Source organism: Taudactylus pleione, unplaced genomic scaffold (assembly GCF_031769625.1).
Source record: "Taudactylus pleione unplaced genomic scaffold, aTauple2 ptg000053l, whole genome shotgun sequence".
In the NCBI taxonomy this organism is placed as follows: domain Eukaryota; kingdom Metazoa; phylum Chordata; class Amphibia; order Anura; family Myobatrachidae; genus Taudactylus; species Taudactylus pleione.
In genome coordinates this window covers 22,969,118-22,990,583 of record NW_028284455.1, presented here as the reverse complement: position 1 = coordinate 22,990,583, position 21,466 = coordinate 22,969,118, and the positions used below count along the sequence as shown (strand labels likewise).

The window sequence follows — 21,466 nt, the reverse complement described above, 5'->3', positions numbered from 1 at the left end:
TTGAGTTTGGGGAGGAAATCTAGATGTAGGAATAGAGTATGAATGTAAGAGAAAGTGCAGGAGATTTGCAGAGAAGCAAGTAAAAGTACAGTGGAAGAAGGTGTATCTGTGTAATGATAAAAGGTCATAAATGAGTGAAGGAAAAATGGAGATCTAGTGGGGAAGAAATAGAATATTAAAGTAAACTGTGTTAGAAGACAGATGACAGACTTGGGAAATAATTAAGGTAGAGATAAACCGAAATTGGCACAGGTACAGTACATTATGCTGTGAAATATTTGTGAAATCAGAGAGCCAGCACAAATATTAGCAAGTAAAGAGTTAAGTTCTTACAGTGAGCAAACAGAGGCCCTGATTCAGAGCCGGACGCTTTGACAGAGCGCTCGCTCTGAATGCGGGCCGGGCTATTTTTTTTTTAGAGCGGCCTCCTGGCCACCCACAGCTATGGCGAGCGGCCAGGAAGATGGTCGCGATGGTCAAGACCATCGCGACCATCAGGCTTGCAACGAGACCCTTGTGGTAGGGTCTTGTTGCCGCAAGCCCCAGAGAGATTTCGGCTCAAACAGAGCCGAAATCTCTCCCACTGACATCACTCGTGATGTCAGTGGGGCCGGCCCCAAACAGAGGTGTTCACATGGGAACGCCTCCGTTTTGGCAGCCACTCCCCCGGCCCGCCCACCAAAGGGGGCGTGCTGTCACTCAACATCGACAGCACGCCCCCTTTGGTACGAGACCCGGAGCGACGGCTTGGCCGTCGCTATCCAGGTCTCGCGCATGTGCACGACGGAGCCGGCTCTGTCGTGTGCATACGCTCTGTGCCACCATCGACCCGGTTGCGAGCGCTCAGCGCTTGTGACCGGGTCTGAATCAAGCCCAGAGTCCAGTGAGTAATGTCCAGGTTAAGCAGACAGCAGTTGCTTGTAGAGAAGAGATTGTGAATTTACACATGATGTATAGCAGTGTAATTTATGATACAATATATGGCAGTGTAATTTATGGCACATAATGTATAGCAATATAATTTATGACACAATGTATAGTAGTGTAATTTATGACACATAATGTATAGCACTGTAATTTATGACATAATGTATAGCAGTGTAATTTATGACACATAATGTATAGCAGTGTAATGTATGACACACAATGTATAGCAGTGTAATTTATGACACATAATATATAGCAGTGTAATTTATGACACAATGTATAGCCGTGTAATTTATGACATAATGTATAGTCGTGTAATTTATGACACAATGTATAGCAGTGTAATGTATGACACATAATGTATAGCAATATAATTTATGACATAATGTATAGCCGTGTAATTTATAACACAATGTATAGCAGTATAATTTATGACATAATGTATAGTAGTGTAATGTATGACACATGACGTATAGCAGTGTAATTTATGACATAATGTATAGCAGTGTAATTTATAACACAATGTATAGCAGTGTAATTTCTAACACAATGTATAGCCGTGTCATTTATAACACAATGTATAGCAGTGTAATTTACGACACAATGTATAGCAGTGTAATTGATGACACAATGTATAGCAGTGTAATTGATGACACAATGTATAGCAGTGTAATTGATGATACAGTGTATAGCAGTGTAATTAATGACATAATGTATAGCTGTGTAATTAATGACATAATGTATAGCAGTGTAATTGATGACACAGTGTATAGCAGTGTAATTAATGACATAATGTATAGCTGTGTAATTTATGACATAATGTATAGCAGTGTAATTTATGACACATGATGTATAGCAGTGTAATTTTTGACACATGATGTATAGCAGTGTAATTTATGACACATGATGTATAGCAGTGTAATTTATGACACATAATGTATAGCAGTGTAATTTATGACACATGATGTATAGCAGTGTAATTTATGATACATAATGTATAGCAGTATAATTGATGACATAATGTATAGCAGTGTAATTTATGACACATAATGTATAGCAGTGTAATTGATGACACAATGTATAGCAGTGTAATTGATGACACAATGTATAGCAGTGTAATTTATGACACATAATGTATAGCAGTGTTATTTATGACACATAATGTATAGCAGTGTTATTTATGACACATGATGTATAGCAGTGTAATTTATGATACATAATGTATAGCAGTGTAATTGATGACACAATGTATAGCAGTGTAATTTATGACAAATAGGCCTGTATTCAATTTGGAGCGAAAAGCCGGAATTGGCAAAAAAGTTTCGTTGATTACTTCATTTCGCCAGGCGGAAAAGTATCGCCGTATTCAATTTGAAGGACTTTCCGCCTAGGCGGAAAGTCAATGCAATGTAATAGGCGAAAAAGTTTCGCCTATGAATAGCAGGAGGAAAAAAGTGCAGAATTGGGGTTTGGGGGTACAACATTGCAGGAACCCCCGTGCAGCCTTAAGACAGTCCCCTAAAGGTAAACTGCATCAAAAAAAATATAAAAAAAGAGTTAAGAACACCCCAAAAAAATCACTTTCAATTTGGGGGCGAAAAAAAAAAAGTTGTGGGACAAAGTTAAAAACTAGTGAACTAGACTCCAGGGGGGGTCCCCAAGTATGCCCCAGGTGTTTTTTTCCATTGCAGGTGCTTGCGGAAGGTGGATTTTTCACGATTTTTTAAACTTAACTTTAGCAACTTTAAAATATGCTGGCCCCCATTTTCAAGTACCCCAAATTTGCTGGGATAAGTTATTTTCTGCAAAAAAACCTCCTGAATACTATTATTTAGCAGCTATTGAGCCCATTTAAAAACACCAAATGCATTCAGCAAGCCAAATAGGGGGTAACCATAGCTAACACCCATGTCAGAGCATCTTTTGGGGGGTGTCAGGCTCATTTCCCCAAAACTGACACCACTTGTTTAAGTTTTCGCTTACTTTCAAATTGAATACGGGGATACGCTGGCATGCGCACAATACTTTTCCGCCTGCAAAACACGCCATGTAGGCGAAATGTCCGGGAGGCGGAAAAGTATTGCGGGTCCGCTCAAATTGAATACAGCTCATAATGTATAGCAGTGTAATTTATGACACATACAAATAGGGGGAGGGGTACTTCTCTGGCTCTGCAGGTGTGATTGACAGACTTACAGTTAAGATATTAACTTTGTAGATTGGTTGATTCATACACCATTTAAGAAAGTTGCGTCACAGTAACTGCTTGCAGTCTAAGCTATTTGACCTTGATTATAACTCAGTCAAGAGAATTTGGGAAGTTGTCTGTAATGGAGTGTGATGCAAGTTAATGCTGATTCGTGTATTGTACCACTTTGATTTATATCTGAAAATGTCTGGGCTTAGTCTTCCTTTTAAAATGAAGAAAATTTAAATTTTATTAAATAGAGTATTTGTGATTATTCCAAAGCAGCATGAGAGCTCTGATATTTTAGAGGAACGACATCTGGTTTGGGCAGCCCTGCTCTGCAGCATTCAGTAGTTAGGTTGCTACACCAGGGTTACAGCTTAGTCAGCTCCTTGCCTGGAGCTTCTCTAAGATTCATAATAATATATGTAAAAGGTCCCATCATGCATTTAACTTCACATACGTATATTTTTGTTGATCTTGAATGGGAAATCAGTGATCACTGTTTGTTGTTTTTATTTATTGCTTCTATTTATTTTGATCTTTGAGAATTTGTTATTATCAAGTTTATACATGCACACGTTACTATCAGTTTGCTGCTTTCATATGGTGCAGATACCCCATCGCAGCGCGTGCAGTTTATTCTGGGCACTGAGGATGATGATGAAGAACACATCCCCCACGACCTCTTTACAGAAATGGATGAGCTTTGTTTTCGGGATGGAACAGAATGCGAGTGGAAGGAGACTGCAAGGTGAGGGGGTCTATTGTATGTTGTCTTGCTTCCATGCCAGAGTTACACTTTCACAGTTATGTGTATTACCTGTACTTAACCAAGTTGCTGAATAAATCCTGAGATAATTCTTCTAGCATGTCAGATGAAGTCTGTTTGCTTTGTATAAAATAGAACAAAAATAGGCAAACTGTGAACTACCGGGTTCATCTGTCATGAACCCGTTAGTCAGGGTATTCCTGGACTTGTAGTTTCAGTTTAGGGTACAAATTGAAATACAAGAGGACTCCACGGTCTGGCAGGGTACAAACATAATACATGTGTCTATGACACAGAACTCTAACTTGGCATTCCCTTACTCAGGGATCCATGAGGAGCATGTATCCACAAGGATGTTACAGATTAATAAAGTGGAACTGGTAACCTCAAATTAAATTAAATGATTATTACATAGGACTACCAAAACAAGTTTAAAAAATAATAATTTATTTATAAATGTCATTTTTAAAATACATTACTGTTTTGTCCTTGAAAAACATGTTACTATGATAAAAACAGTTTGCGTATGTGCTCTGCCTAGATGGGTGAGTAAGGGAATGCCTAGTTACAGTTCTTTGGCATATACATATGTTTTATGGGATTCAGTATGATTGACCGCTGGTCGCATGGCTGGCGGTTCAAATCCCGACAGCGGCATCCCGGCAGCAGTGAAAACCCAGATCGTCCAAAGGTAAGTATCTCCTACCCTATTCTACCCCCTAGGGTAACCCTAATGTCCCCCCCAAGTGCCTAAACCTAACCCCCCCTTCCCCTCCGCCTAAACCAAAGTCCCCTGGTGCCTAACCCCCCCTTCCGCTAGACTAGCCCTAAACTCCCGGAGGGGGAGGTGCCTAATCCTAAGTCCCCCCCCCAGGGAACCCTAAACCTAACCCCCCCTCCCCCCGACGGACGGATTCCGTCCGTCTGCTTCCCGACTGCTTCCCGTTTTATGTTTGTACCCTCCCAGCGCCGGAGAGCCCTCTGGTATTTAAGTTTGATGTTGTACCTTCTCGGAAATGGTCACATACTTACACCACTAATAGGAGAGAGAACAGGCACCACATGACCCCTTCCAAAATTGTACGAATGCAGGAGCTGATTCAGACCCGCTCGTTAGGATGCGAACGCTCGTAGCTGGCCGATATTTGCAATCTGCGCTTGCCTATGCAACGCAATGCGTGTGCGCAATCCACTGCGAAAGACCGGGAAGCAATCACTTGCTGTGCATAGACAGCCCAGCAGATTGAGTGACAGGAGAGGCTGTTTGTGGGTGGTAACGGGGGGGAGTGGAGGTGCGAACGCAGGCGTGCCTGAGTGTTGCAACACCGTTTCAGAGGCATGCATAATTGACATGCAGCGTCATAGAACACGTCACTTGGTTGAATTCACACTGAAGTGATCGCAGTGCTTGCGGCAGGGTATAGTCAACCTCAAGCGCAGCAATCGCATCCGATGGTGCTCGATGTACCAATGGTTTCATGCACTTCCAGGAGATGACGTGTGTAAGTGGGCTTCTTATGAATGGCTGGTGGGTGTCTGCATACACATAATGATCGCTTGCCAAGACATAGTGGGCGGGCTAATGCCTAGCCGTGCGATCGCCTACCTTGCTAGGTGTGCGCTGGATTTGCATACGCAGGGTGCGAGTGAACGCATCTAGCGAGTGGGTCTGAATGAGCTCCATAGTCCTTAGATTCAGTCCTAGCATAATGTAAGCTAATGATCAAGAGTAATGCAGACAAGTAAAGTGAGTGCAAGGGAAATGGGATAAGATAAATATGATACAGAAGGGTGAAGTGGTTTGTGAATAAAAGGCGAGATACTTTATTTTTTTTTATTTTATTGCATTTTTGGTTCAGAAGGTTTCAAATTAATTGTCCTAGAGAGTGGTTAATGGTGGGTGACGGAGCAGCACACTAGCAACATGAACTGTGCAACTGGATCCGTATCAAGTACTTAGCTTCAGCTCTGTACATATCACATTAACAAGCCAGACAAGTTAAATCAGCTCTGTATGGGGGGGAACAGATAGCACTGAACTTGTTGCCTTTATGGATGGAACGTAAATTTTGTTCTTGCCAGAAAAGGTAATCAGTATTATTATAATTTTTTTGTTTCTTATCAAAATGTATTTATATAACGCCAGCATAATGCAAAATTGAGAACACGCATGTGCAGATGTGAATTTACGTATTTTTGCATATATCCGTTGTATTCACGGTTGTACAGATCATGGCCGGGATCTGTCTTTTTGTGAAATAAGGCGTTTCGTGGCGGCAACAATGTGAGAGCATGGAACCGTCTTGTCTTGTAGGAGTGTCATGGGAGTGTAGTTGGCGTGTATCTAAAGGTCCACGCTATTCTGAGACCTGCGTAAGGGAGAGGGAAGCCTGTTTCTGACAAATCTCTTGAACCCAGCATGGGGCTGGTGGAAGTGCCCTTACTGATGATGACGTTTGCAACGGCCGGCGCAAAATCAATGGGCGCCACTGGTTTCCGCTTGCAGATGCACAAATCCCCGCATTAGCTGAACGGAATCTCACATTATCATAAGGTAGTAATCCAGGCTTCCAGGGCTGCCCACAACTACAGCCACTTTTATGTGTGACTCCGAATCAGCCCCATGGTGTGTAATATTCAGTTCTAAAGTACATCCATCATGGTGAAAATGTTAAAGTAGTGCAGTAGGATTCTATAACAAATGTGTGCTGTAGTCTAACTGGGCCATCTAAAGCTCATACAGGTTGAGTCTCCCATATCCAAAATGCTTGGGACTAGGAGTATTTTGGATATCGGAATATTCCATATTTTGGAATATTTGCATAAAATAATGAAATATATTGGGAATGGGACCCAAATCTAAGCACAGAATATTGATGTGTTATATACACCTTATACACACAGCCGGCAGGTCATTTTATACAATATTTTCAATACTTTTGTTGCTCACACAAAGTTTGTGTACATACATGAAATTAATTTATGTTTCATATACATCTTAAACACACAGCCTGAAGGTTATTTTATACAATACTTTTAATAATTGTGTACCTTAAACAAAGTTTGTGTACATTGAAGCATCAAAAAGCAAAGGTTTCACTATCTCAGTCATGCTAAAAAGATTCTGTATTTTGGGAGACTCAACCTGTATTGGATTGGTTGCTGTAGGTGTTTGCACTTCTGTGTCATGTTAGTAAATCAGCCCTGCTCGCTTTCTACCGACTATATACATGTGATATATATATTTTTTATGTATAGGTGGCTTAAATTTGAAGAGGACGTAGAAGATGGTGGAGACAGGTGGAGTAAGCCCTATGTGGCCACTCTCTCGCTACACAGCCTCTTTGAACTGAGGAGCTGCATACTTAATGGCACAGTAATGTTGGACATGAGAGCCAGCACCATAGAAGAAATTGCAGGTAATGTACTGTCAAAGTATTATTATGTAGTGGCCTCGTGCTATTTATTGGAATTGCAGAATCACCCGCTTGGGCAAACAGGCCATTTTAGCCTGACTTATTCTGCTTGTCTACGTTATGGGATTGTGTGGTCCATTTTGTATCAAGCCAGTGGGCAGTTTTGTCACAGATATCAGTAATTCCTATGACTATTGTCATTATTCAGCTCCCACTGTCCAAATAGAAGAGAAAGAGAGATCAATTACTATATCCAGGACCGAAATCTACTATTTCTACCTTTTTTGGAAGGCGATAGTGTTAAGTTGGTCTGCTGTCTGCTCCCATGTTATTATGTATGGAGTTTGTATGTGTGTCTTTGTCCTCTTATTTTTATCACAAAGCTTAGATGTCTCTTTTTAGGGTTCTGTAATGTTGGGATGCAAGTAAGCATGCTGCATATCACTGCCAACATTTGAAATATCAACAAAAAGAGAGTCACTCTTCTCCATGCTGTCACAGACTGAATGAGATATTGTGTTCAGTCAGCATAATTCTGTGGTTGGTTTACTCAACACTGAGGGAGGAACAGGAGCTTGGGAGTCAAGGCATCAGTGTCTGTATGGGTAGTGGTGATTGCAGACAGGCATTACATACTGTGTGATCTAATATGCTTAAGTATATAGCATAGTGTCCTTTTTTAATTGCACCTTCAATTTAATGCATTTTTAGTATCTAAATAAAACCTAGATATAGATTTTAGATTTTTTGTAAACCTATTTAATGTATAACTTCATGACAATAATAGAGGCATAGAATTAAACTGTATAGTCTAGTTCAGTGGTTCTCAAACTCTGGGCCTGATTCAGAGCCGGACGCTCTTTCAGAGCGCTCGCTCTGAATCAGGGCGGCATTTTTTTTTTTTTGAGAGCCGGCCTCCTGGTCGCTCGCTAAGCTGTGGGTAGGGTCTCGTCCATCGCAAGCCCCAGTGAGCTTCCAGCTCTAATAGAGCCGGAAGCTCACTACTGAGGCCGCCCCCAAACAGCAGGCGTTCCTTCGGGAATGCCTCCGTTTGGCCAGCCACCCCCCCTGTCTGCCTCCAAAACGGGGCGAGCTGTCAATCACAATCGACACCCCCCCGTTTTGGTGCGAGACCCATAGCAACGGAGCACCCGTTGCTGGCCGAGTCTTGCGCATGCGCAGTGCGGGACCATCGACCCGCTTGCGAGCACTGTGCGCTCGCGATCGGGTCTGAATCAGGCCCTCTGTCCTAAGGACCCCACACAGTTCATGTTTTCCAGGTCACCCAGCAGGTGCACAGGTGTATTCATTACTCACTGACACATTTTAAAAGATTCACGGGTAGAGCTAATTATTTCACTTGTGATTCTGTGATGAGACCTGGAAAACATGCACTGTGTGGGGTGTTGAGAACTGAGTTTGAGACCCTGTGGCCTAGTTTAATGGAAATAAGTCATCAAATGCTCAAATCAACTTTAAATTAATATTAAGCTATATAGGACTGAATGTCCCCCTTACAATTTGTTTTTAGATATCCTTATTGCTTTATTATTATAATAATAATAAAAATAGCTGACGACTGACACATCTTGGCAGGTTAACTTATTAAATGGCTCATGCCATGATCGTGTTGCATCATATAAAAAACAAACAAAAAATAATAATTAATTTATAAATATAGCAAGGGACAACTATATGATACTGAACACCAGGCCTCAATTCTTACGCATAAGATAATTACAGGGTTTTCAAAGGTCATGATTGTAACTTGGCTTTACTTTTGTACACCCATAGTTCCCAGAATAAACTAACTAAAATGTAGTGATGCCTATACTGAATTATAACAACTATTAATATTTAATATTCTCTTATGATAGACATAATTATTAGGGTATGCAGCTCATTTCAAACCCTCCGTGTAGGATCGTTATAAGCAGCCCTTGTTCCTCGCTGCTGGACCGATCTAGAAACGTACAGTACTAGCTTCACTAATATTTGGAACAGCTCTCTTTTAAGAATTGGGATTAATTTTGGATAGAATACAATGTTATATATTCTTTTACTTGTTTAGTATTTTGCTGCAGATCATTGTGACACCATAAAATTCAACCACAATAATTATCATTTTTGTAAAGTATTTCTTCAGCTTTATAGGCATACGATATGATGGCTAGCAGTACCTGTGCGTGTTCAGTAAGGGCGTGCTATGTGTTTGTGGGTTACTCACTCTTCAGGGTTGCAACTGTCTGTTGACTCAAAACATGCAGCTTTTACACTGAGAAGATTTGTAGCCTATTCACTTGTTTCAGATATATGTTGTAATCTGAAAAACTTGTTAAGCCAGACCCATTATAATGTAATGTTTTCTGAGCGCAAATTGTGCCCTGTCCTTAAACTAGAAACCTAATCTTCCTCTGTTAGGCACCAGTGAGGAAAAAATGTGTAAAGCTTGCTTTTATTGCTCCATTTATAAGTATATGCAATTGATCTATTGCTAATTAATTTATAAAAATGACATAGGGTTCCCCACATGCTACAATTACAAGGTGCAGTCTGGCCCTATAACAATGTTTACACAAAATAGTGTATTAATGGAATTGTCCAACTTCACAGGTCTTTATTTGCTTGTGCACACCCTCCTGCAATGTTTATCAAATATACTGTATCTTTCTCTGTTCTGTGCTTTTCAGCAGTGTATTAATGTAAGGAGGTGCAGATGTTGTTTTTCAATGCCTTAGGCCTAGGATGTAGCACAGTGCTACTGTCTTCTCTACCTTTTGAATCTGTTTTCAGAGAGCAGTCTTACATCCTACTCCAGGACAGTCACTTTATAATTGATTTGGGTGAAAGAGTGTTTCCATACAGAGGTGCATTTGACACCTCAATCCCGCATCAGTGTGGCAGGAGCCTCACATCACTACTTTACTGTTCTACTGTATAACTCTTGGTCTATGTTTTATTGGATGTTTCCATCACTCGCATTATGAGATGCCCATGTCACATGCACAGTCTCTGTCATTAAGGATAGGTCACAATGTCAGCGCACTTATCTCATGTGAACAGTCTGATCATCTGATTGTATATGCTAAATAAAATAGGTTTGATGGAGCCTAGTAACAATAGTACAGAAGGGAGTTAAACACTAAAACATTGTGGGGGAGATGTACTAAGCCTTGGAGATAGATAAAGTGGAGAACGATGTGCCTGCCCAGTTGTGATGTCAGTCACCGGCGGCCTGTGCAGCCCGCCTGTACACACAGCACAATTTGTGCAGATATATCTGCCATCGGTTGTGCTGCACAGCCAATGCTATATGCCTGTGAACAATGTAGTCCACAGACATATTGGACCTTATTCAGGGGCGGCTGTACGGTCTACGACCGCACGGCCGCCTCGATGTTTTGCCAGTGCGCATGCGCACGAGGGAGCCGGCTCCCTCGTGCGCATGCGTGAGACCCGCTACGACTGACAGCGCCGGTCGTAGCGGGTCTCTTTCCAAAGGGGGCGAGCTGTCGATGTTGATTGACAGCTCGCCCCATTTGGAAGGCGGGCCGGGGGGGTGGCAGCCCAAACGGAGGCGTTCCCATGGGAACGCCTGCCGTTTGGGGGAGGCCCCACTGACATCACTAGTGATGTCAGAGGAGAGCTTCCGGCTCTGACAGAGCCAGAAGCTCTCCGGGGCTTACGACAAGTGAGACCCTACCCTAGGGTCTCGTCATAAGCCCCGATGGTCGCGATGGTCTCTGACCATCGCGACCATCACCCAAGTGGTCGTTAGAGCTGTGGGTGTAAACCCACAGCCTAACGACCGCAACAGAGGCGGGCGGTCAGGATGCAAGCGGCCGCCCAGTTTCTGAGCGACCGCTTGCATCCTCCGACCGCCTCTGAATGAGGCCCATAGTCTGTACACACTGGCCGACGCAAACAATATATATCGGCAGTTCAATTGAACGATAGTGTGTACCCTAAAGTGCCAACTACTCGGCTCCTAACGGCCATTCAAACAGCCTGTAAAATGACAGTTATGAGCTAATTGGTTACTTTATCTCTCTCCATGGCTTAGTACATCTACCCCTGTATTTGGTAAAAGTTTCAGGAGGGAATGCCTACACTAATAAATTAAACTAATTCTTGCAGACATCTCTTAAATCTTATAGGGCCTCTAGTTGCCGACACTCCTCACTAGAAAGTGACCATAGCACAGTTATCTGTAAGTAAAGTTTAACTCTTTCTCCACAGATATGGTGTTGGACAACATGACTGCATCAGGCCAGCTGGATGATTCAATGAGGGAGGTAGTCAGAGAAGCTCTCTTGAAAAGGCATCACCACCAGAATGAGAAGAAGCTGAGTAACCGTATCCCGCTAGTGCGGTCCTTCGCTGACATAGGCAAGAAACATTCTGATCCTCACTTGCTTGAACGAAACGGTGAGATAAGTTGTCACAAGCAGCTTATTCTAACCTATTTCGCTAGTACGGAAAAATGGCTTCTTTTTCCACTATACTTAAAGCAGCAGCCCACCTTTTTTGTTTTGCTAAACTATGGCTGTAAACGATGATTATGCTGAACTGCTTGCATAATTAACATGTCTACATCTGCTACAATCCTTTTATCTGCCAAGCTAGCACATTCTCTGCCAAAATCTATATTCAGAGGGATTGTTTCAACAGTGTATTACATTGCATATTTGTAACTAATCTGGCATACCAAAAAACGGAGCTTACACTTTGATTCTGAATATGCCTTCATTTGCTCATATGATTTGGCTGCTGCTTTAATTTTTCCTTTATGTGATTCTTTCTTTCATGCTTTTACTTGTTTCAATTTTATAATGTTTTAATTAAATGTGTCATTTACTTACTACTAATTAATGAGTTTCCAACAAAATGTCTTTCTGGAAGTGTTGTTAAGCAGAATATCATTTCATTCTTTGGGGAAGTTATATGGCGAAAGGAACCGATCTGACTTTGGCCGTGGACTCTGAGCGACTGTCAAATAATTGTGATTGAAGCGATATAAAAAAACACATGCTCCCATAATCCATACACCATTTCCCTGGAAGATATACATATGTGTGTGTGTGTATGTATGTATGTATATATATATATATATATATATATGTGTGTGTGTGTATGTATATTTGACAGCAGCTAGTTAACCTCACAACGTGATTTTGGAGTGCGGGGGGAAACCGAAGCACCTCTGTGCATTCGGCAAAACCATGCGTACATTCTCTGTATGGATCTTCATACACAGCTCAGTCATCTCTCCACTTGCGGCTGAATGGGCTGTAATAGGGCGTTATAACATAGGCAATGTTCACTGAAGGTGCCTAGATGGAATTGCAGGCCATGAAAAGTTGTGCTTAAGACAGATCTTTTGAACCAAGGATAGGAGTGGTGCAAGTGTGCACTGATATTTGAATATTTGATTACAGCTAATAAATCATGAGTTCAAGGGTGACCTGGTAATAGAGATTCATAGAACTCATACTGGATAGGGGCGAATATATGCAGTCAGTTCTATGCATGCATTGCTGGGGCAGTTATAGCCGATTTGAATACAGTTCTCCATGGTCCCACAATATCTATAGTTCATTAGTATAACAAAAAGAGCATTGATTGATGCTGACACACCTGCAAATCCCAAACCCTGACATGAAGCACCATTATATTTTGAATGACAAACCAGGGCTGTAGCTGGGGATGTGCGAGCGGTGCTGCCCACAGAGTACAAGGCCCTGTGGGTGGCACCATCGTTGCCCCAAGGCACTGCATGCCACTAGCGCTATTGCAGAGCTGCTTGGAGCGCTTATGGGACACTCCGGACTGGCAGTCTGTGGATGTCCCCGGAGCGTTTGGGCAGTGATGTCATGACATCTCTAGTTTAGGGGGCGGGGCTGCCACAGGGCAGCATAGAGCCCTGGTACGGCACTGCGATAAACCACCAGCTGGAATTTCAAAGACAACTCTAGTTATTGTATATAGGCCATACATATAGTCAGACTGGCCCACAGGTGTACAGGGGAAATCCCCGGTGGGCCCTACTGCCTGTTGCCCCCTCTTCTAGGGTTCAGTTTCCAGATCATGAACTCAAATTATTCATTATTACTCTAGTAGAGGATCATTAACTTGATGGAGCAGGATCATGGAGGAACTTGGGTGTTGGTTTGTTTCTATGGAAACTATACTAATATTGGCCCTTCTGGCTGACACATGCCTGTCCCCTCCTTTATAAAAGGGCCCTGTTCTATGCAGGCTAACTATATCCTTTCTAATAGTTGTACAAGTCCCTTTATGGTTACCTCACCCCTTAAGCTTACCTACCACAACATTCCCCAGTGGGTCCTTCATGCTCCAGTCCGACAGTGGACCTATAGTATGTATAGTTTTTTGTTCATATTGTCCCAAATTTATTTTCCAATGGCAGTCATGTAGCTATAGCTATTATACTGATGTGGAAATAGACAAGGTTTTCATGATAAGCATTACATTGCTATACATATTTCATAATGACCCAAAATCTTTTTTTTTTTTCCTGACATTAGACTGAACACTATGGGGTCAATCCTAGTAGGTGCGAATTGCGAGATGCGAGGTGCGAGTTGCGAATTTCACTTCGAATTCGCATAGTGAATTAATTTTGCAATCCAATTAGCAACTCGCACTGATCAGTCAGACTGATTCGCAACTTTCCACTCGCACCTCCCTGAGGGTGAGAGATGGAAAGGAAAATCTTTATTTTAAGGTTAAAATGTGGGGACACTGTGCTGAACGCCTTGAACAACCCCCTAATGACCAATTAGGCAATTGGAAGTTTCTAATTAGCTTATTTAGTCCAATAATTACATGTCATTTTTTGGGGTTGAAAAGAAAAGGTCCTCAAATTACCCCAAAATCAACTTTTTCGTTAGTTTAGGTACCCCAAATTTAATTGCCATGTTTTAGTTGAAAAATAATTGTTTTTATAATTTTTTTACCATTTTTCAAGGTGCCCTCAAAGTACCCCAAAATCAACCTTTTTTCTACTTTTTTTTGCAGTTTTCATTAGTTTGTTTGAGATTAAACGAAAAGAGCTTGTTTTTTTATAAGTTTCTTGCATTAAAAAAAAGCACAAATCAGCCATTTGTCACCATTTCAAAACCTACAGTAACTTCATAATGGTCACAAACAGCCGTCTATACGGTCCTGCTAACGAAATTATCCATGTTGGGGGTTCCAGGACGGTCCATCCACATTTTCATGCATTTCTCGCAAATCTCATTTGGCAGTCAATTCGCACCCCTCCGCTGCGAGTAGTGCGAATAGGCACTTTTAATTGGATTGGAGAATTCTCAGGAGCGCGCTTCGCGGCGATGTGTGCAAGTTTAAAGAAACAAACTCGCTACTTGCAGTTCGCACCTAATTGGATCGAGCCCTTTATTTATTAGTTACAGTTTGCCTAACTCATCCTTAATTTACTTGCAGACCCATCCCAGCTGTGAGATTTTATTGGAAATAAAAGGAGGAGACAGATTAAGCCATATTAACTCATAATATTTTAAAACGATTTGGGAAATTACATTTAATTACTAAAGTTGTTTAAATAATTGTTTGTTATCTCAATGACAGAAAATATTGTCTACGTTGAGATAAAAAAAAGTTTTCCTTTTATGTTTGCTCAATAGACTGTAAATAATAGAAAATATGTTCAGACAAAACCATTGTATAATGTTCTCACAGCCATTGCTAATTGATTTGATTCAGAGCCCACTGGATACAGGCCCCTATGGCAGAAGAAAGGCTTTGATTTAATATTAGATTGTTCTCCTATACAGCTGGAAATGTCATGACCAGGGAACAATGTCAGTGACTGCAGAGAGATGGATTTGGGATAATTGATTATTAACCTTGAGCGTTAATGAGCTTTACAAATGCACTGTGATGCTTTCATTTATCTTAGTAACTCCATTTGTTTCTTTCTGAAATGTAATATTACTGGGTGGAAAAGCCCAGGAATACTACAAATGTTTCAATTATTTAAAATGTTATAATGTAACTGCAAAATTAAAGGCATTGCAGTTTTGGCAGTGGATTAAAAATCAGGATTTAAAGGTAGTTTTATAAGTGTGTGTACGGTATTTGTAGATATAGTTATATAAAATGTATTTATTTATGATTGGACCCAAACGCACCCGATGTATAGAATAAATGGAATAGCCTCCTAGGAAAGGAATGTATGTCCTGAGAAATTATATGGGGCCTGTTTCTGAGTCGCACACACTGCTGATGTCAGGCGCAGTGGAGACATTTTCTGCGCATGCGGTCAGATGGTGTGCACACAGAGTCGGGGTTCCTTTCAAGGTATATGGAAGATGTACGGTCTTAGAAATGTGAGAATGTAGTGGGCGTTCCTGGCCAGTAACAGTGTAGTGGCTTAGAGCACACACGGAGATGGTTCACCTTATGGACATGTTATAAGAGTGTCAGTAAAAGTTGTTGCATACACAGACACTGAACGGCTCACATAGGCCACACTCGGATGAAGAAACTGCTGCTGCATAGGGCTGGTGCATGTTTTAATGGTGCAACCAATGATGCTTCCAAAGACGCAGCGATCAGTATTTCAGGGTCTATGGACGCTGACAGTGAGCATCTCAGTCCTTGTATATCAGGAAGCACGGATGTACACCAGGGAAGAACTTTGTAGCGACATTTGCCAATTGATGCAGGCACGGACGCGGCTGCATATGACTCAGAAGCAGCCATAGGTCTCATGAGTGTTTTCATTTTTTATTGTGGAGGTCCGAGGGGTAGATGAAGCTTTGGAGAATTAAGTAAATGGGAAAAAAGTTGTGTAAAATTGAATGTAAACTTTCCTTTTAAAAACAATCACCTATTTGTCTATTACAGCATGTTCCATATTTGAATGTATATTCAAAGGATTATTAAAATAGTTTATAGCTCCTATATATCAACTGTTGAGTACGCATTTTCATAAAAGTGTATTTTGAACTATGGCAGTTTTTAATTCTCCATTGCAAACACCTACATTTGGTAATTGTGTATAGGAGTATATAAAAACCTATTTTCAGAACCTGTCATTGACCTGTACCAGTTTTCTCCTCATCATGCATGTGTCTTAGCAATAAGCGTGTGCGTGGAATGCTTGATCAAAAATGTTGCAGTTTGTAAAAATAATGGTTTTATTTGTGAGAGATGGAACAAAAAACACTGTTTTTGTTTTATTCTTTTTCTTGTTTTACCTCAGGGGAAGGCCTTTCAGCCTCCCGTAACTCATTGCGAGCTGAATCTCGCCTCTCCCTTCTCCTCAATTACCTCCTTCCTCCCTCAAGAGTTGGAACCCCTGCTGGCTCCAGGCGTACAACCCCTGTACCATCCCCCCAAAACACTCCACCCTCCAGCCCTAAACTCAGTCGGCTGCAGTCTTCAAGTTCTCAGCAGAGTGAGCTGTGGGTGCCAGAGACACAGTCATTTACTGGTGACATTATCCCCACTGTAATAATTCATGCGCCTGAGGAAGACACCGACATTGAGGAAATCACGGACATAAGGAAGGAAGACCATGGTGATATTGATCCAGGCAACTATTGCTCGTCTACCTGTGTGGTGCACTGTGCAGCTGAATCACTCACATTGGAATGCTTTTGAGCACATTGATTGTTTATGCATAAGTAATTGGCATCATTTAGTTACTACAACTTACAAGATTGCTTCAGTGTGCATGCATATTTCCATCTGCAGTGCAATCATTAAACAAAACCTTTCTCCTAAGGCATTTTGGGGCCACTACCATAAATATAGCTCATTATTTCATTGCATATAAAGTGTACCTGCTGGTTCGACCTGTACCAAAACTTAGCTTTTATCAAAACTCCCTTGAAACTGGCGACATCACTGAAGCATAAGGTATACAGTGCCTCAAATCTTGTTGAGAATAGTTGAATCTCTAAAAACCTGCCTCCACCATGTGTAGGTAACAGATACACTTAAGTGGCCGCAGCAGAAGGCCCAAAGGAACACCTGCAAGTAAAACAAAATCTGCTAATGCATCTGTAATTATTTTGCCTTCTGCTTCTAAATTTCTAAAATTAGACATCGACTGTCCCTCAGTTCTAGAGGAGGCATGGGAGTGTGGCCACATCCCATTGTAAATGCCCTGGCAGTCTTTGAAGAGGATTTTACTGCAGCACGCCCAAGAGAATGTGCCCATGCCTTGGTGATGTGGTTACGATTCAATGGGAAACAGGAGCCCCCTAACAGGCCCGGGTTCTGTGCCCCTTATTGTAATGGCTGTAAATGATTTTAAATGACAGTATTTTAATTAAAAAGCACAAATACTTTATTAATGGAATAAACAAAGTGTTCATTCCTATTTGAACCAGTTATTATAACTAGTTTTTAGTACACTTGCAATACAAAAGGTTACAAATATTGAGAAATTACAGCAGTGTTATAGTTTGTGTTTGAGAAAAAAAAAAGTTACGTTTCTGTTGGAATTTGTTTTCCACGCGTTATAGTTAGTGAAAAATCCCCTAAATGAAGTAAAGAAACTGCTTAATATTGTGATGTAATTAATTAATTGGTCTGTTTAATCTTAATAAATACAAATTTCCACCAAGATATAGAATAATAGGCTCAAAATTACCTTTGCTACAGTTACCCATGTTTTATTTATTTAACATGTACAGTATTTTGCCAGCTGCACTTTCTGGCAAGCTGCATGTCCCATAATCCTCTTCTGCACAGATACCGTCAGTGCTGCAGGGAGATTTGTGGGCACTCTTGAATCATGACAGATGGAGTTTTACACCTTATCTTAACCTTTGAAAGTGTTCTATTTCAGGCTAGGCACATGCTAACTTCCACATGTTAATTATTACAGCAATGCTACTGTATGATGCTCACCCATGCATGACATCTACACAGTCCTGGGTTTTGGAAGGTGATAAAAGGTGGCGATACTGCTCAAGACATAGGGCACTTAAAAGAAATGCAACTCAATCAAATATAGTTTGTGCGTATTGCTAGTACCCTGAATGTCCTTTTATTAGCAATGTCTTCTATGGTATTTTTTTAATCTGAAGAATTTACTGCAGTTTTATATCTAATACCAAGTAGGTTCTATATAAATGTAATCTTGGAATGTGTGTGCAGTGTTCTGCTTGTCATCCTAACTGCTTTGCCTTTGTGCGGAGATTTCTAAGGGGTCATAACGGGTCATGCAGAAGCTATGCTGTACTTATCATATGCTCCTCTCAGGTAATGCTCAGGCATGCTGGGAGCGTTTCTAACCAACAGACACATAAAGAACTTGTATGTAAAAATCTGCTGCTATTACTACTACATTACTTTCTTTTATTGCTAAAGTACGGTATGTAATCAATGTACCTTGTTCACCTGATCTATAAATACATCATTCCAACACATTGCTAGATCTTAATTTGAAGTTACCAACTACACAATTATGTTCCTGGTTCATCTTCATTGTGACCTGAAGCAAACATTGTTACAAAGCCCTAAACCATGCACTGTCTACCTGGGAGGATCACCATGTACATTGCAAATGCAACACTTGCTTTTAATGTCCATAGTGACATGCATGTCTTGACTGTTTATTACAATTTTACTTATACCATGTGTTGTTCTTAAGCAGTTAGCAAACCGGGTGTAGCCACAACTGACAATATCAGAAAATGTCTGATGCATAACTGATTAGGTCACTTATAGCCCTACAAATTCAGCTCTACATTCCGATTAGGCCTCTAAACGCTGGGTATATACACACTAGGCGCTGGGAGGTAGGCGTTTCCCTAATCACCTCTAAAGGCCCCATACACGGGGCAATTTTTCACACGATCTGGCTGTTTTCAACTGATCGTAACGACCAATCGTGTGAAAAATAGGGGTTTCATAGACGATTCCGATGCGATGCGCGTCCCCGACGATGTGGATCGGCATCGTAGATCAGATGGAAAAACCATTTGATCTATGATCCGTCATGCTGTAAATAGGTAAACGAAACATCTTGTAAGATGCGTCGTATACCATTTACAGCATGCTGCGATGCATCGGACGAAATTTGAAAACGTAACGAGGTGTCGTACGTTTTCAAAACGTCCCGTGTATGGGGGCCTTAAGAGCAGCTGTGAATGCGTAGCCAGCCCAGTAGTGAAAAACAGGAATCATTTGCACAGCGCTATAGTGGTGAATAATCTCACAAAACCATTACAATAAAATTTCTAGATATTAAAAATGCATATAGCAAAGACAATTTTGTCAATTTACACAACCATCTGAAAAATGTTTAGCATCCTTATAAAAAAGATAATGATTAGATACTTAATAGCAGTTTATTAATGTAACATACTCATAACCACAGAGTTAGATAACCCTCTATAAAGAATAGATATTAATGTTGTGGATATCAAGGATACTGTTCTATTCCATAGTGATCACTATTTAAATATATAGAAAAAATGTACATGCACAAAAAAGAAGTTCAAGTCAATTAATGTAATTAGAACCAATCGCAGGAAGAGTCGATTGTGTTTAGTATATATGTATATATGCACAAAAGAACAGGGACCACCGGAGCCTATGCAGAAAGTTATTGTAGCTCTGGTGAGATCACTCACCGCTCCTCCTGAGACATATGCCCCCGTAACTAATATGGATATATGGCTGTAGGTACAATAGTCAAAGTGTTACTCTGGAGCTGGCTTTTGACCCGCCATCTGGCTCTATTATAGTCACTCACCGCTGGTATCCAAGCACTGTGATGTATTGTAGGGACCGACGGAGGTGGCTTGCAACCTGCCAAACAGCTCCGGTGCAGTAACACCCCCTTGCCGGGTCTCGATTAAGCGGGATTGTAGAAACACTTAGTAATATTTCTACTAAGTACCCGGGCCAGGAGGATGTCGGCTAACTTGTAGTAATATTACTAAGTGTTTCTACAATCCCGCTTAATCGAGACCCAGCACAGGGAGAATATACAAACACCACACAGTTAGAGCCGTAGTGGGAATCAAACCCACAACCTCAGTGCTGTGAGGCGGTAATGCTAACCATTACACTCTGTGCTGATATTGAACTAGTACTGTTTACCAAGAGGAAAAGAAAGAAAGGTAGTGTAAGATAAGTTTGATGTTCAACACCAGTAATCTACGATTTTTCTGTATAATGGGCCTGATTCATCTACCGTACGCAACTGCAATGACGCACACAATCTACCGATAGTTTCGCACTGCACATGCATATGCATCGCAGTGCGCGCACCGGCCGCTGCGATGGGAACTGAGATAGCAGTGACTATGCAGACCCATCGCAGAGTGATTGACAGGAAGTGCCGTTGTGGGTGGTAACGGGGGGTGGTCTGAAAAAACGCAGACGTCCCACGTACGTTCGCACATGCCGTTGCAGGGGCGTGCATATATTAGCCACTGCGATGCCATACGCAGTCTGAGGTCTCAGCGTGCGGGATTATTTGCAATTTCTGATTAAGGTCAGGGCTTGTGCAATTGTGCGTGAGGCTGCGATGGTACTCGATTGTACCGATGGTTTAGCAGTCTTGCTGAACATTACGTATGTGTGCTGAGTAAAGTGAGCGTCCTTGTGCAGTGCTGCAGTGGGATAGCGATCGCAATGGATTAGCATACTATCGCAGTTGAACTGCGTGCATAATCGCAATTGCATACACAGTTGCGTATGGTAGTGAATCAGGCCCATTGTCCAGTGGGAGCAGTTGGGCAGATTGCGGAATACAGATTAGGTGCAGTACACAGCTACATAGGCATCATCATACAAAATCAAGATTTCATTTTACAAAACTAGTCTTTATTATTTGTTAAAGGGGTTTAGAGGGCAGTTTAGGTTGGAGTTCCTGCTTTTCCATGAAAAGGATGCACAGCCTTAAAATGAATGATATGAATGATAACGATATCAGTCATATTGTTATCATTCATATCGTGCATTTTTCGGTACCTCCAACCAACCAATGACCTGCGATGTGCGGGCACATATGAACGATAAAAATATTGTCCATCGACCGTGCATGCAGGCCAACCTGTTTGATATCGACCAGGTTACTATAGGGACCCGCGATCGATATCGATCATCCAGCACACCAGGGAGATCGTTCAGCGATATCGTTATCGCTGA

General features: G+C 41.4%; 1 protein-coding gene across 6 annotated transcripts in view; it reads left to right on the top strand.

The window, feature by feature from the left end:
* The window catches only part of SLC4A7 (solute carrier family 4 member 7), a 175,977-nt gene that overhangs the window by 98,652 nt on the left and 55,859 nt on the right, over nucleotides 1–21,466 (top strand). For 3 of the 6 annotated variants that reach the window (XM_088462750.1, XM_088462747.1, XM_088462748.1), the window contains exons 4-7: nucleotides 3,731–3,869; nucleotides 7,146–7,306; nucleotides 11,543–11,731; nucleotides 16,554–16,871. In XM_088462750.1, coding sequence (XP_088318876.1) covers nucleotides 3,731–3,869; nucleotides 7,146–7,306; nucleotides 11,543–11,731; nucleotides 16,554–16,871 — 807 coding nt within the window. The remainder of the gene's footprint in view (nucleotides 1–3,730; nucleotides 3,870–7,145; nucleotides 7,307–11,542; nucleotides 11,732–16,553; nucleotides 16,872–21,466) is intronic. The other 3 variants (XM_088462752.1, XM_088462751.1, XM_088462749.1) reach the window with 2 other exon arrangements.